Source organism: Onthophagus taurus, chromosome 1 (assembly GCF_036711975.1).
Source record: "Onthophagus taurus isolate NC chromosome 1, IU_Otau_3.0, whole genome shotgun sequence".
NCBI lineage: Eukaryota > Metazoa > Arthropoda > Insecta > Coleoptera > Scarabaeidae > Onthophagus > Onthophagus taurus.
This window is the reverse complement of record NC_091966.1, coordinates 2898705-2913104: the sequence shown is the minus strand read 5'-3', so window position 1 is coordinate 2913104 and position 14400 is coordinate 2898705. Positions and strand designations below refer to the sequence as shown.

The 14400-nt window shown below is 31.2% G+C and overlaps 3 protein-coding genes across 3 annotated transcripts in view; 1 reads left to right on the top strand and 2 right to left on the bottom strand.

The window, feature by feature from the left end:
* Window positions 1-4800: 4800 nt before the first annotated feature.
* LOC111429277 (dopaminechrome tautomerase-like) lies at window positions 4801-6339 on the top strand. Its single transcript, XM_023065149.2, has one exon. It carries the CDS (start codon window positions 4854-4856, stop codon window positions 6117-6119), a length of 1266 nt encoding a protein of 421 aa, XP_022920917.1. The 5' UTR covers window positions 4801-4853; the 3' UTR covers window positions 6120-6339.
* Window positions 6340-12186: 5847 nt separating this feature from the next.
* On the bottom strand, window positions 12187-13852 carry LOC111429284 (uncharacterized). The gene is made up of 3 exons (XM_023065152.2): window positions 13435-13852; window positions 13327-13380; window positions 12187-13276 (listed from the first exon to the last, which is right to left on the bottom strand). Exons 1-3 carry the CDS (start codon window positions 13787-13789, stop codon window positions 13191-13193), a joined length of 495 nt encoding a protein of 164 aa, XP_022920920.2. The 5' UTR covers window positions 13790-13852; the 3' UTR covers window positions 12187-13190.
* A 35-nt stretch (window positions 13853-13887) lies between these two features.
* The window catches only part of LOC111429275 (ATP-dependent RNA helicase l(1)G0007), a 46777-nt gene continuing 46264 nt past the window's right edge, over window positions 13888-14400 (bottom strand). Inside the window, exon 10 of the mRNA XM_071194447.1 lies at window positions 13888-14382. Within this exon, the coding sequence (XP_071050548.1) occupies window positions 13949-14382 (434 nt within the window). The 3' untranslated portion in view covers window positions 13888-13948. The remainder of the gene's footprint in view (window positions 14383-14400) is intronic.

Genomic DNA, 14400 nt, shown 5'->3' with positions numbered 1-14400 from the left:
CCTTTAGGGGTAAGTACGGTTTTAGAATGTATACTCCAAACAAACCTAACAAATACGGGCTAAAAGTTTTCTCTGTTGTGGACGCTAAAACATTTTTCAATTCGCATATAGAAATCTATGCTGGAGTTCAACCCGATGCCCCATACAAAACTGACATTCTACCGCTGCAATAACAGAAAAAATGTCATATTTATCAGGTGCAGGAAGAAATGTTACTATGGAATATCGGATCGCAAAAAATCCGAAATATTTACTTTTTACAATAGGACAAAAAGTGGAGTTGATGTTATTGATCGAATGATCACGTCACATAATGTTGCTAGAAATACAAAACGTTGGCCAATGGTAGTTTTTTATAACCTACTCAATATAGCAGCAATCAATGCTTCTGTTATTTACAAAAACAGTAGACCTGATGGTGAATTTGTCAAAACTAGTAGATTATTCCAAAAGAATCTCGGTATGGAATTAGTGCAGGATAACATGCGAAGAAGAACCGTCGATAAGCACATAACCTTAACATCGCCACTGTCAAACCCAGGAATATTTTAAGACTTGCCCGTAGCAGCATTGGTGTCTTTACTGGGCACTGCCGATTAAAAGCACACCTCAACTTGTTGCCGACGATGTTGAATGCCGACTATGTGCGGAGGAAGCAGAGACGGTTGAGCATGTTTTATGCCACTGCCCTGCCTTTAACGGTATCAGATTCTTGATTTTTGGGTCGCAGTTTATCTCCGCAAAGGATCTGAATGACCTTTTACCGAGGTATTAATGGTATTAATGTTCGTTAAGAGCATTGGACTGCACGGTGAAATTTGATAACGATATCTATCGGGGTATCGGGGTACAGGTAAAAGAGGGAACTACAAATATTGTAAAAGACGAAGACCTCGATATTTTTGCAAAATTTGTAAATGTTGGCTCTGCATATACCAGATAACGGCATGCAGCAGCGATTGTTTGGGAAATTTGGAGACTCTAGCTTAAGTCCCTCAATCAACATATTTATGAGAATAATTCGCAAGGCGATACTGAATTAATCACTTTCTTTTCGTCAAATATGATCCCTACGGTTACTAAAAAGCCTGAATCTTTAGCCTCAGAGCAGGAGGTGACATGTTGCTTTCAATTAAAACTAATCCGATTGGTTTCGATAACTGGTGGAACGGATCCGGCAACTATACGGATATCCAAATATCCGGCTTTGGCCGAATATTAAAAACCTATTACTTAGTACTCCACCATTCATAGGAATTAGTATCTCTTTTAGGTGTTGGACACTGCAGACAATAATCAAGTTCAACCCCAATAGGTCTTTTTTCATTGAATACAACTTTATTTATATCAGGTTTGTCTTTAGCAACCTCATTGTAACAATTCCAATACGATATATAAAATTTCTTGTTGCAGTTTCGTCTAGTTTCCTTCTTTTCGCTTGTAATTTATTACCACATTCGTAATTTACAAAATTCGTATAAAATCAAGTTCTTGGAATCTGAGTATGAAAATTTTCCAAAGTGTTAATAAAAGTGTCTTCTTTCTAATGAACCAACATGCTTTGAAAAATAACTTTTAGTTTTTGAGAAAACAATATTTGAAGTTTTGATAAAATTTACGATATTGCAATTTTCATCGATATTCAAAATTCTCTATAAAATTAATTTATTGAAGGGTCCTTGTGGGAATATCACCAATTATTAATTATTGTATCCTCTTTTTAATGCAACAAGCCGTTTTGAAAAATCGTTTTTAGTTTTTGAGAAAAAAATTTTTGAAATCATCGACAGTTTTTTCGAATTTTGCAATTTTCGCCGATTAAGTTTTAAAAATTTGTATAAAATCCAGTACTTGGAATATGAGTATGGAAATTTCCTACACTATTAATAAAAGTGTCTTCTTTCCAATGAACCAACCCGTTTTGAAAAATAACTTTTAGTTTTTGAGAAAACAATATTTGAAGTTTTGATAAATTTTTCGATGTTGCAATTTTCATCGATAATTTTCAAAATTCGCTATACAATTAATTTCTTGAAGGATCCTTGTGGAAATATCACCAATTATTAATTAAAGTATCCTCTTTTTAATGCAAAAAGCCGTTTTGAAAAATCTTTTTAGTTTTTGGGAAAATTTTTTTTTGAAATAATCGACAATTTTTTTCGAATTTCGCAATTTCCGCCGATTAAGTTTCAAAAATTCGTATAAAATTCACTTCTTGGAATATGAGTATGAAAATTTCCCAAAGTGTTAATAAAAGTGTCCTCTTTCCAATGAACCAACACGTTTTGAAAAATAACTTTTAATTTTTGAGAAAACAATATTTGAAATTTTGATAAAATTTTCGATGTTGCAATTTTCATCGATAAGTTTCAAAATTCGCTATAAAATTAATTTCTTGAAGGATCCTTGTGGAAATATCACCAATTATTAATTAAAGTATCCTCTTTTTAATGTAAAAAGTCGTTTTGAAAAATCACTTTTAGTTTTTGAGAAATAAATTTTTGATTTAATCGACAATTTTTTCGAATTTTGCAATTTTCGCCGATTAAGTTTTAAAAATTCGTATAAAATCCACTTCTTGGAATATGAATATGAAAATTTTCCAAAGTGTTAATAAAAGTGTCCTCTATCCAATGAACCAACACGTTTTGAAAAATAACTTTTAATTTTTGAGAAAACAATATGTGAAGTTTTGATAAAATTTTCGATGTTGCAATTTTCATCGATAATTTTCAAAATTCGCTATACAATTAATTTCTTGAAGGATCCTTGTGAAAATATCACCAATTATTAATTAAAGTATTCTCTTTTTAATGCAACAAGCCGTTTTGAAAAATCGCTTTTAGTTTCTGAGAAATAAATTTTTGATATAATCGACAATTTTTTCGAATTTTGCAATTTTCACCGATTAAGTTTTAAAAATTCGTATAAAATCCACTTTTTGTAATATGAGTAAGAAAATTTCCCAAAGTGTTAATTGTCCTTCTATTTGCAAAATCACTATCCGTTCCATCAATAGTTTCGATGGTAGCAGTGCAAGAATGCTGGTACTGTGTTGTCCACTTATCTTGCCTTATATATAGCCACATCATCAACTAGCGTCTTGAGTTTTCTGTTTTTCCAGTTTTCTGGAGGGTTGCTTTGGTTGCACCGATACCAAAGACTAGAAGATCAGTATATTACCTGCAATATCTAAGATATTAGAACGAATTGTCGCTTGTCGACTAAGAAAACATTTGGAAACCTTTTCCATATTGCCTATTACCCAGTCTGGTTTTAGAGTGGGCTACAGTTGTGCTACTGCACTCTTGGAAGTTATTGATACTATTATCAGAGGAAGGGATATTGGCAGGGCCACGGTTCTTGTTACAGTCCACCAACGCTTTTCGTAATTCTTTGTCATGCCGGTCTATCGCGCAATGCTTGTACTTTTTTTGAATATTACTTAATGAATCGCAGACAGAGAGTTTCTCTTGATGGTGACTGGTCTGATGAGGCTGCTGTGTCGTCTGGCGTTCCTGAGGGAAAAATTTCTACTTCTACCAATTCTTTACTTAATTTATACTAGTAATCGTTTTGATATGTTGCATCACTGCGATATACATATATATGCTAAAGACACTCAGCTTCATTTTTCCTTTGATCCTACTCAAGAATTATATTAATGATGATTTTAGAATTTAGACAGATTAATTCATCGTGCTTCCTAACTGTGCCTAAATATTAATCCGAATAAGTCATTGCGGGGCTAATGCTTTGATAGTAGCGAGAGGAAGTTTTAGGAAAACCAATATCTTCAACAACAAAATTTTATTTACAACAATAATAGCAATACTGCAAGTGCGGACGCGAAAAGGGTAACTGCTGACTGTTAACTGCTAACTGATAACTGATGGTAACTGAACTCTCCGGGCCGATCCTGGTTCCTTTTATCCCCGAGTCCAGTAACATCCCCGGTGAAAGTTCTCTTCAAGTCCTTGTCTGGACCAAAAGGATCTGCTGTCCAGATGTACGGAGAGAGTTCTTCTGAATAGTTTCGAACGCTTTCTGGCGTCCAGATGTTCGCCACGGAGAGCGTTCAGTAACATCTCCGGTGAAAGCTTTCCGGGAACCCTTTGCCTGGACCAAAAGGGTGTCCTGCCCAGATGACCGGAGAGAGTTTTTGTGAACGGTTTAGAAAGTTCCCTGGCGTCCAGATGTTCGCCACAGTCATTCATTATGGTTTTTGAGAATGAGATTGATTAGTGTTAGTTAATTCTAGTTTTAACTATTATTCAGCGTTAGATTGTTGTATCTTTTTATTGAACTAAAAGTGGAGCTAACACTAGACCTAGAACTAGAAACATTCGGGTTTAGCCGTCTTAAGAGACGTACGGCTAAACCCGAACATTTCCAGTTCTAGGTCTAGTGTTAGTTCTAATGCTAGTGTTACTTCTATTGTTGTATATTTTTCTTTGAACTAAAACTAGAATTAACACTAGACCTACAACTAGAAAGTTTCGGCTTTTTTCTTTAGACACACGGCTAAATTCAACAAAAGAAAGTTTTAATCACAAAATAAGCTCCCATATTAGGAAGTAATGTAACATAAAAAGACATTTAAGAAACCTTTTCATTAACCGTATCAACCGATCGTAAAAACACGATCCATATACATAATAACATCTTCGATTTCCTTATTTCAATGAAAAATCGAAAGTTGATGTCACATTTTCCCGCACAAAACCGATTCGAAATCAACACGCGACGACGATCCCCACTTCAATCACACACATAACGACTTCTTTAACGCTACTTTATATAGACGATAGGACAATAAACGTTCAGTTTACGTCGGATTTCCAACCGTGAAAATGGATCGACCAGGAAGTTTTTTGTGCGAATATTTCGGATTTATATTTGTTAGTTATTGCGCGATACAAAATACGATCAATTTGGATGTGGATTCGAGCAACGCGCTCAAATTTAAAAGAAACACCGATCGATTCGAAGTCGATTTCGAATGGACTTATGTGAATTTTACCTGGCCTAATCAAGATGATTATAAAAACGCCGTTGATACCGGGAGATATATCCCCGAAAATAATTGCATCGCCGGGGTGAAGATTTATAACGGAAACATTTATTTGGCTCTACCAAAATTAAAAGAAGGGGCTGCGGTTACGTTGGGGTATATCTCGCAAAATTCCCGTGGTAGAAAAAATGTTTTGATAAGACCTTATCCAACTTGGAGGATGCATAGTGGAAGCAATTGTGCTACCCTCCAAAATGTGCAAAGTATGGAAATCGATTCGAAAGGAGTGATGTGGATTTTAGATGGAAATCGATTTAATAACTACACGAAATGCCCGCCGAAATTAGTGTTATTAGATTTAGAAAATCGTGGAAAATTATTACACATTTTTGAATTTTCCGAAGAAATTTCTTCGGCTCGTGGGGGATTCTTAAACGATATAGTAATCGATGAAACGGATGGTGGTTACGCCTATATAACAGAAGCAAGCTCAAATGATCCCGGATTAATCGTTTATTCAAGATCGCAAGATAAAGCTTGGAAATTACGCGATAAAACAATGTTTGCAGAAATCGAAGCTTCTAATTTTACAGTCGATGGTTCTTATAATGATCAATTGGTCCCGATTGATGGTATAGCTTTATCGCCGATTCCAGTAAATAAAAAACAAGATCGTTTGGTTTATTATTGCGCATTATCCGCTGTTAATTTGTACGCAATAAGCACTAGAATTCTTAAGAACGAAAAATTCTGTAGGGGATCGATGTGGAGGAAATACGTAAGAGCTGTAGGTGAAAAACAAGGTCAATCTGACGGTTTAGCCATTGATAACGAAGGAAATCTTTATTATGGATTATTAGATTCTTATGGAATAGCGAAATGGAACATTTACGAACCGATTAATTCGACGAAAATCATCGAGGAAAATAACAGCACGATAATTTGGCCCGATAGTTTTTCGTTTGATAATCAAGGGTTTATTTATGTTTTAACAAACGGTATTCATAAGTTTTTTAACCCCACCGTTAAACATGATACGACATCAACGAAATTTCGATTAATGAAACTATATACTGGAACTAAAAGCTATATGTATACGAATTAAAAATAGAAATTTTTTTAATTACTGTTAGAATTAAGGAAAAATTCTTATGCAACTCTTAAATAGTTAGTAATCGTTCCGAAAAGTAGTACGCTGAAATTATGTTTTTGCTCAAGACCGATTTTTTTTAGTTCGTTATAAGGTAAACGCGGTGATATTAAGGTTGTGTTACGTTAGATGTAAATCGTTTATGTAGCAAAAATAAAAAAATAGTCGATTTAAATTTTTATCTCTTTTAATTTCACTCTTGCCCTTTAAATGTACTTGACATTGTTGAGTTTTCTAATATCATAGAAACATACATTCACTAACGGTAAGTTATTGCCAATAAGAAGTTTCAACTCCAGTTAATATTGTAACGTAATTGCAATAATTACAATGGATGGTAATGTTTTATTCATAACTAAGAGACATAAAAAATAAGAAGAGAAGTTAACTTTTTTTTGTGTTATAACTGATGTATAACTGACTGTATAATAACTGAGGTTTATTTTTTATTGTACTTATTTTCTGATGGAAAATTGATGCATTTGAATGCAAAATTTATTACTAATGTCAAGGCTGTTAAAACAGATAAACCTTAATGTCGGTGGCAAAAATCGATTTAGAAGACATCGATCTATCGACTAGACGTCGCGTCTTTATTTTATTGTGTAAAATATATATATAGGTATTTATATATAGGTAAAATAATAATATACAGTCCGGGTCAAAAGTTATCCCTCTTCTATCTAATTTAAAAACACTTTGAGATATCGTCATGAGTTAAAACACATCGATTTATATTTCTTATTAGCCCAAATATTTCAGCACAAAAAATACATATCAAAGTAACTTATAGATCTTCTGATTAATTCAGTAATTAAAAATATATCAACCTCTCAAACTTGCTATGATATCGCAGATAAAGTTGTAGATCTTTTAATAAATTAAGCCGAGGTTCATTGTTTAACCACTTAAAGCTAGAGTTTTCCTTCGGTTAATCGTAATAATTTGTAATCGCAAGTCCAAATTAGAAATACTATCTGTTTTGTGGGAAAACGTGTTTATTTCTCAAAAACTAAAAGTGATTTTTCAAAACGACTTTTTGCATTAAAAAGGGAATACTTTAATTAATAATTGGTGATATTTCCACAAGGATCCTTCAAAAAATTAATTTTATAGCGAATTTTGAAAATTATCGATGAAAATTACAACATCGAAAATTTTATCAAAACTTCAAATATTGTTTTCTCAAAAACTAAAAGTTATTTTTTAAAACGTGTTGGTTCATTGGAAAGAGGACATTTTTATCAACACTTTGGGAAAATTTCATACTCATATTCCAAGAATTGGATTTTATACGAATTTTTATAACTTAATTGGCGAAAATTGCAAAATTCGAAAAAATTGTCGATCATTTCAAAAATTTATTTCTCAAGAACTGAAAGTGATTTTTCAAAACGGCTTGTTGCATTAAAAAGAGGATACTTTAATTAATAATTGGTGATATTTCCACAAGGATCCTTCAAGAAATTAATTTTATAGCAAGTTTTGAAAATTATCGATAAAAATTGCAACTTCGAAAATTTTATCAAAACTTCAAATATTGTTTTCTCAAAAACTAAAAGTTATTTTTTAAAACGTGTTGGTTCATTGGAAAGAGGACATTTCTATTAACACTTTGAGAAATTTTCATACTCATATTCCAAGGACTGGATTATATACGAATTTTTATAACTTAATCGGCGAAAATTGCAAAATTCGAAAAAATTATCGATCATTTCAAAAATTTATTTCTCAAGAACTGAAAGCGATTTTTCAAAACGGCTTGTTGCATTAAAAAGAGGATACTTTAATTAATAATTGGTGATATTTCCACAAGGATCCTTCAAGAAATTAATTTTATAGCAAGTTTTGAAAATTATCGATGAAAATTGCAACATCGAAAATTTTATCAAAACTTCAAATATTGTTTTCTCAAAAACTAAAAGTTATTTCTCAAAACGTGTTGGTTCATTGGAAAGAGAACACTCTTATTAACACTTTGGGAAAGTTTCATACTCATATTCCAAGAATTGGATTTTATACGAATTTTTATAACTTAATTGGCGAAAATTGCAAAATTCGAAAAAATTGTCGATCATTTCAAAAATTTATTTCTCAAGAACTGAAAGTGATTTTTCAAAACGGCTTGTTGCATTAAAAAGAGGATACTTTAATTAATAATTGGTGATATTTCCACAAGGATCCTTCAAGAAATTAATTTTATAGCAAGTTTTGAAAATTATCGATAAAAATTGCAACTTCGAAAATTTTATCAAAACTTCAAATATTGTTTTCTCAAAAACTAAAAGTTATTTTTTAAAACGTGTTGGTTCATTGGAAAGAGGACATTTCTATTAACACTTTGAGAAATTTTCATACTCATATTCCAAGGACTGGATTATATACGAATTTTTATAACTTAATCGGCGAAAATTGCAAAATTCGAAAAAATTATCGATCATTTCAAAAATTTATTTCTCAAGAACTGAAAGCGATTTTTCAAAACGGCTTGTTGCATTAAAAAGAGGATACTTTAATTAATAATTGGTGATATTTCCACAAGGATCCTTCAAGAAATTAATTTTATAGCAAGTTTTGAAAATTATCGATGAAAATTGCAACATCGAAAATTTTATCAAAACTTCAAATATTGTTTTCTCAAAAACTAAAAGTTATTTCTCAAAACGTGTTGGTTCATTGGAAAGAGAACACTCTTATTAACACTTTGGGAAAGTTTCATACTCATATTCCAAGAATTGGATTTTATACGAATTTTTATAACTTAATTGGCGAAAATTGCAAAATTCGAAAAAATTGTCGATCATTTCAAAAATTTATTTCTCAAGAACTGAAAGTGATTTTTCAAAACGGCTTGTTGCATTAAAAAGAGGATACTTTAATTAATAATTGGTGATATTTCCACAAGGATCCTTCAAGAAATTAATTTTATAGCAAGTTTTGAAAATTATCGATAAAAATTGCAACTTCGAAAATTTTATCAAAACTTCAAATATTGTTTTCTCAAAAACTAAAAGTTATTTTTTAAAACGTGTTGGTTCATTGGAAAGAGGACATTTCTATTAACACTTTGAGAAATTTTCATACTCATATTCCAAGGACTGGATTATATACGAATTTTTATAACTTAATCGGCGAAAATTGCAAAATTCGAAAAAATTATCGATCATTTCAAAAATTTATTTCTCAAGAACTGAAAGCGATTTTTCAAAACGGCTTGTTGCATTAAAAAGAGGATACTTTAATTAATAATTGGTGATATTTCCACAAGGATCCTTCAAGAAATTAATTTTATAGCAAGTTTTGAAAATTATCGATGAAAATTGCAACATCGAAAATTTTATCAAAACTTCAAATATTGTTTTCTCAAAAACTAAAAGTTATTTCTCAAAACGTGTTGGTTCATTGGAAAGAGAACACTCTTATTAACACTTTGGGAAAGTTTCATACTCATATTCCAAGAATTGGATTTTATACGAATTTTTATAACTTAATTGGCGAAAATTGCAAAATACGAAACAATTGTCGATCATTTCAAAAATTTATTTCTCAAGAACTGAAAGTGATTTTTCAAAACGGCTTGTTGCATTAAAAAGAGGATACTTTAATTAATAATCGGTGATATTTTCACAAGAATCCTTCAAGAAATTCATTTTATAGCAAGTTTTGAAAATTATCGATGAAAATTGCAACATCGAAAATTTTATCAAAACTTCAAATATTGTTTTCTCAAAAACTAAAAGTTATTTTTTAAAACGTGTTGGTTCATTGGAAAGAGGACATTTTTATTAACACTTTGGGAAAGTTTCATACTCATATTCCAAGAATTGGATTTTATACGAATTTTTATAACTTAATCGCCGAAAATTGCAAAATTCGAAAAAATTGTTGATCATTTCAAAAATTTATTTCTCAAGAACTGAAAGTGATTTTTCAAAACGGCTTGTTGCATTATAAAGAGGATACTTTAATTGATAATTGGTGATATTTCCACAAGGATCCTTCAAGAAATTAATTATATAGCGAATTTTGAAAATTATCGATGAAAATTGCAACATCGAAAATTTTATCAAAATTTCAAATATTGTTTTCTCAAAAACTAAAAGTTATTTTTCAAAACAGGTTGGTTCATTGGAAAGAGGACACTTTTATTAACACTTTGGGAAATTTTCATATTCATATTCCAAGAAGTGAATTTTATACGAATTTTTAAAACTTAATTGGCGAAAATTGCAAAATTCGAAAAAATTGTCGATCATTTCAAAAATTTATTTCTCAAGAACTAAATGTGATTTTTCAAAACGGCTTGTTGCATTAAAAAGAGGATACTTTAATTAATAATTGGTGATACTTCCACAAGGATCCTTCAAGAAATTAATTTTATAGCAAGTTTTGAAAATTATCGATGAAATGTGCAACATCGAAAATTTTATCAAAACTTCAAATATTGTTTTCTCAAAAACTAAAAGTTATTTTTAAAACGTGTTGGTTCATTGGAAAGAGGTCATTTTTATTAACACATTGGGAAAGTTTCATACTCATATTCCAAGAATTGGATTTTATACGAATTTTTATAACTTAATTGGCGAAAATTGCAAAATTCGAAAAAATAGTCGATCATTTCAAAAATTTATTTCTCAAGAACTGAAAGTGATTTTTCAAAACGGCTTGTTGCATTAAAAAGAGGATACTTTAATTAATAATTGGTGATATTTCCACAAGGATCCTTCAAGAAATTAATTTTATAGCAAGTTTTGAAAATTATCGATGAAAATTGCAACATCGAAAATTTTATCAAAACTTCAAATATTGTTTTCTCAAAAACTAAAAGTTATTTCTCAAAACATGTTGGTTCATTGGAAAGAGAACACTCTTATTAACACTTTGGGAAAGTTTCATACTCCTATTCCAAGAATTGGATTTTATACGAATTTTTATAACTTAATTGGCGAAAATTGCAAAATTCGAAACAATTGTCGATCATTTCAAACATTTATTTCTCAAGAACAGAAAGTGATTTTTCAAAACGGCTTGTTGCATTAAAAAGAAGATACTTTAATTAATAATTGGTGATATTTCCACAAGGATCCTTCAAGAAATGAATTTTATAGCAAGTTTTGAAAATTATCGATGAAAATTGCAACATCGAAAATTTTATCAAAACTTCAAATATTGTTTTCTCAAAAACTAAAAGTTATTTTTTAAAACGTGTTGGTTCATTGGAAAGAGGACATTTTTATTACCACTTTGGGAAAGTTTCATACTCATATTCCAAGAATTGGATTTTATACGAATTTTTATAACTTAATTGGCGAAAATTGCAAAATTCGAAACAATTGTCGATCATTTCAAAAATTTATTTCTCAAGAACTGAAAGCGATTTTTCAAAACGGCTTGTTGCATTAAAAAGAGGATACTTTAATTAATAATCGGTGATATTTCCACAAGGATCCTTCAAGAAATTAATTTTATAGCAAGTTTTGAAAATTATCGATGAAAATTGTAACATCGAAAATTTTATCAAAACTTCAAATATTGTTTTTTCAAAAACTAAAAGTTATTTTTTAAAACGTGTTGGTTCATTGGAAAGAGGACATTTTTATTAACACTTTGGGAAATTTTCATACTCATATTCCAAGAACTGGATTTTATACGAATTTTTAAAACTTAATCGGCGAAAATTGCAAAATTCGTAAAAATTGTCGACCATTTCAAAAATTTATTTCTCAAGAACTGAAAGTGATTTTTCAAAACAGCTTTTTGTATTAAAAAGAGGATACTTTAATTAATAATCGAAAGTGATGACAGCAACAGTTCTGTACGAAGAGAAGGAAACTAGACGAAACAGCAACAACTGTTACAATGATAAATGCTAATGATAAATAAAGTTGTATTTAATGAAATAAGTCCTATTGGGGTTGAACTTGATTATTATCTACAGTGCCCAACACCTAAAAGTGATACTAATTCCTGTGAATGGTGGAGTACTAAGTAATAGGTTTTTAATATCCGGCCAAAAAAAAAACGACCAAAATAACAAAAAAGTCTACACAAAGTGTTTTTCTTCATGATAATGCACCATCACACACAGCACAACTGGTCAAGGAAAGAGATGAAGTGTCTAGTTGGGAAATACTACTTATCTTTGTCTGGCTCTGTTCAGTAACCACTTATTCCACAAAAATGGATGAAAACGGCTGGTTTGTCTCAAAAGAGCAACACTTTTCTTGTTAGCATTCACAAATTGTTAGGCAGGTAGAAAAAATGTATAACTAGCGATTGGCAATATTTATTATCACTTTTAAACTTCCACACTTAGTATAACGCTTGGAGACTATTGTTTAGTAAGAATGACTTTTTCATTAATTTTTTTTAATACTCCTTTCATTTTCAGTTCATTGATTTAAATGTCTGAATGCATTTTTGTTGTGTTAGCATTATTCCTGTTTGAGCACCATCTACTAAGTACAAAATTTCCAGTAGGCAGAGTTTCTCTTACTTGTTCTTTTATGCTTGCACATCATTTCCAAAGTTTCGCCTCTTCAAAATAACCTACTAACATAAATGTATTAAGTCTTCTCCTTCTTGTACTTTTAAAGTTTTGAACTTATCTATTAATTTTATTAGAAAAAGACGTTTCTCCTTGGAAATTCAGTTAGAAGAACAGTACAAAAGACAGATAGAGCATTGATAAATCCAACAACATACGAATCCCGCGATTGTAACTTGTAAGAATGTTGTTTTACATAAACAATATTTATGTAATAAACGCTCGTTCACCTTGATTTTTTTTGGATAATTAATTCGATAATTTTATTATGATCTAACTAATTTAAAATATTACACAACTGATGTTGACGAAGCAATTAAACGAATTGAAATTGTTATAAAACGAGGATTTAAGTACACTTTGTGGTGTGTTACATATTAATAGTGATCTCCAATTAAATTATAGCACAAACTACATTGACTTAAATTAACAAAAATTATAATTCTTGACTATAAAATATAAAAAGTGATAAAATTAATTCAAACATTCAATGCAGGCAATTGTTGGCATCCCGGAGAACACTTCCAACAGCAAGTCATCACCCAATCCAAAATCCTGCTAGTTGCTACAAAAATAAAATACTCTCTATTTATAACAAAAACTAAACAAATTTACCGATTGAACACGCTGAAACTGTTTGTGGAGGTGTAAACAAATACGTCGACGATTCTAAACCGAAAAAAATAAATCACACTTCTCAAATAAAACCAATCAATTTCTTACTATTTTTATGCGATAAACACCGTTTTCCTTTTTCTACGGCGGGGATTTTATTGGGATCTTCAGTACTGCTACTACGCGTACAACACGATCCCGAAGATATCCTATTATCATTTTTATTCGTGGAGGATCCACTCGCGATAACATGCCAAGTAGATTCTTCCTCACAACTACTTTGTTCGTCTTCAGGATCGTACCATACCGCGGGACCTTTTTTAATAAAAACCACTTCTTTGTCGAGAAATTCGTGTACATCCACGCACGATATCGATGATTTACTCATTGCAGATCTTGGCGAATCAAAGGCTGGCGCGGATACGTCATCTCTTATTAAAAAACAACATCGATGGAAGAACATCGACTTCCGAAAATTGTGACACTTGACAGTGTAATTTTTGACATATTAAATTTTGACGTAATAAAATGACGTGGGAAAGAAATTTTTGTGATTATTAATTTATGTGAGTTAATCTTTATTAATTAAAAACAAATAATTAAAACTAAATTTTAAAATTTTTTATAACCCAAATCTAGCGGGAGTTCTTCTGGGTGTAGCCCCAGCAGAAATAATTTCTTGTCCTTTATTTAACGCGGCTTCCCGCTTTTCCGCCGCCTCTTTCCTCGCTTTCATCTCTTCTTGGGCAACTTGCATTTGATTTTCCATCTCTTGTAGATGTTCAGCTGCTTGTTTCTTTTTGGCCCTCCCCGATTTACCAGTTTCTTTAACCGAGAAAAACATTGGTCCTAACTCGGCCAACCAATGACCATCAACGGAAGTGACGCATTGCATGTATTCTCGAGCTGTCATCACTAATTCGTGGTACACGACGTAATCGGGGGTGTTTCCTAAACCGAATAACGCCGATGTTGGATGGAGATGACACGGCATTCCTGTTCGACAATTTACGTATTCTCCTATTCCTTTTAAACGAGCTGCTTGGTGGAAATAAGCTGTAAATAAATTATTTT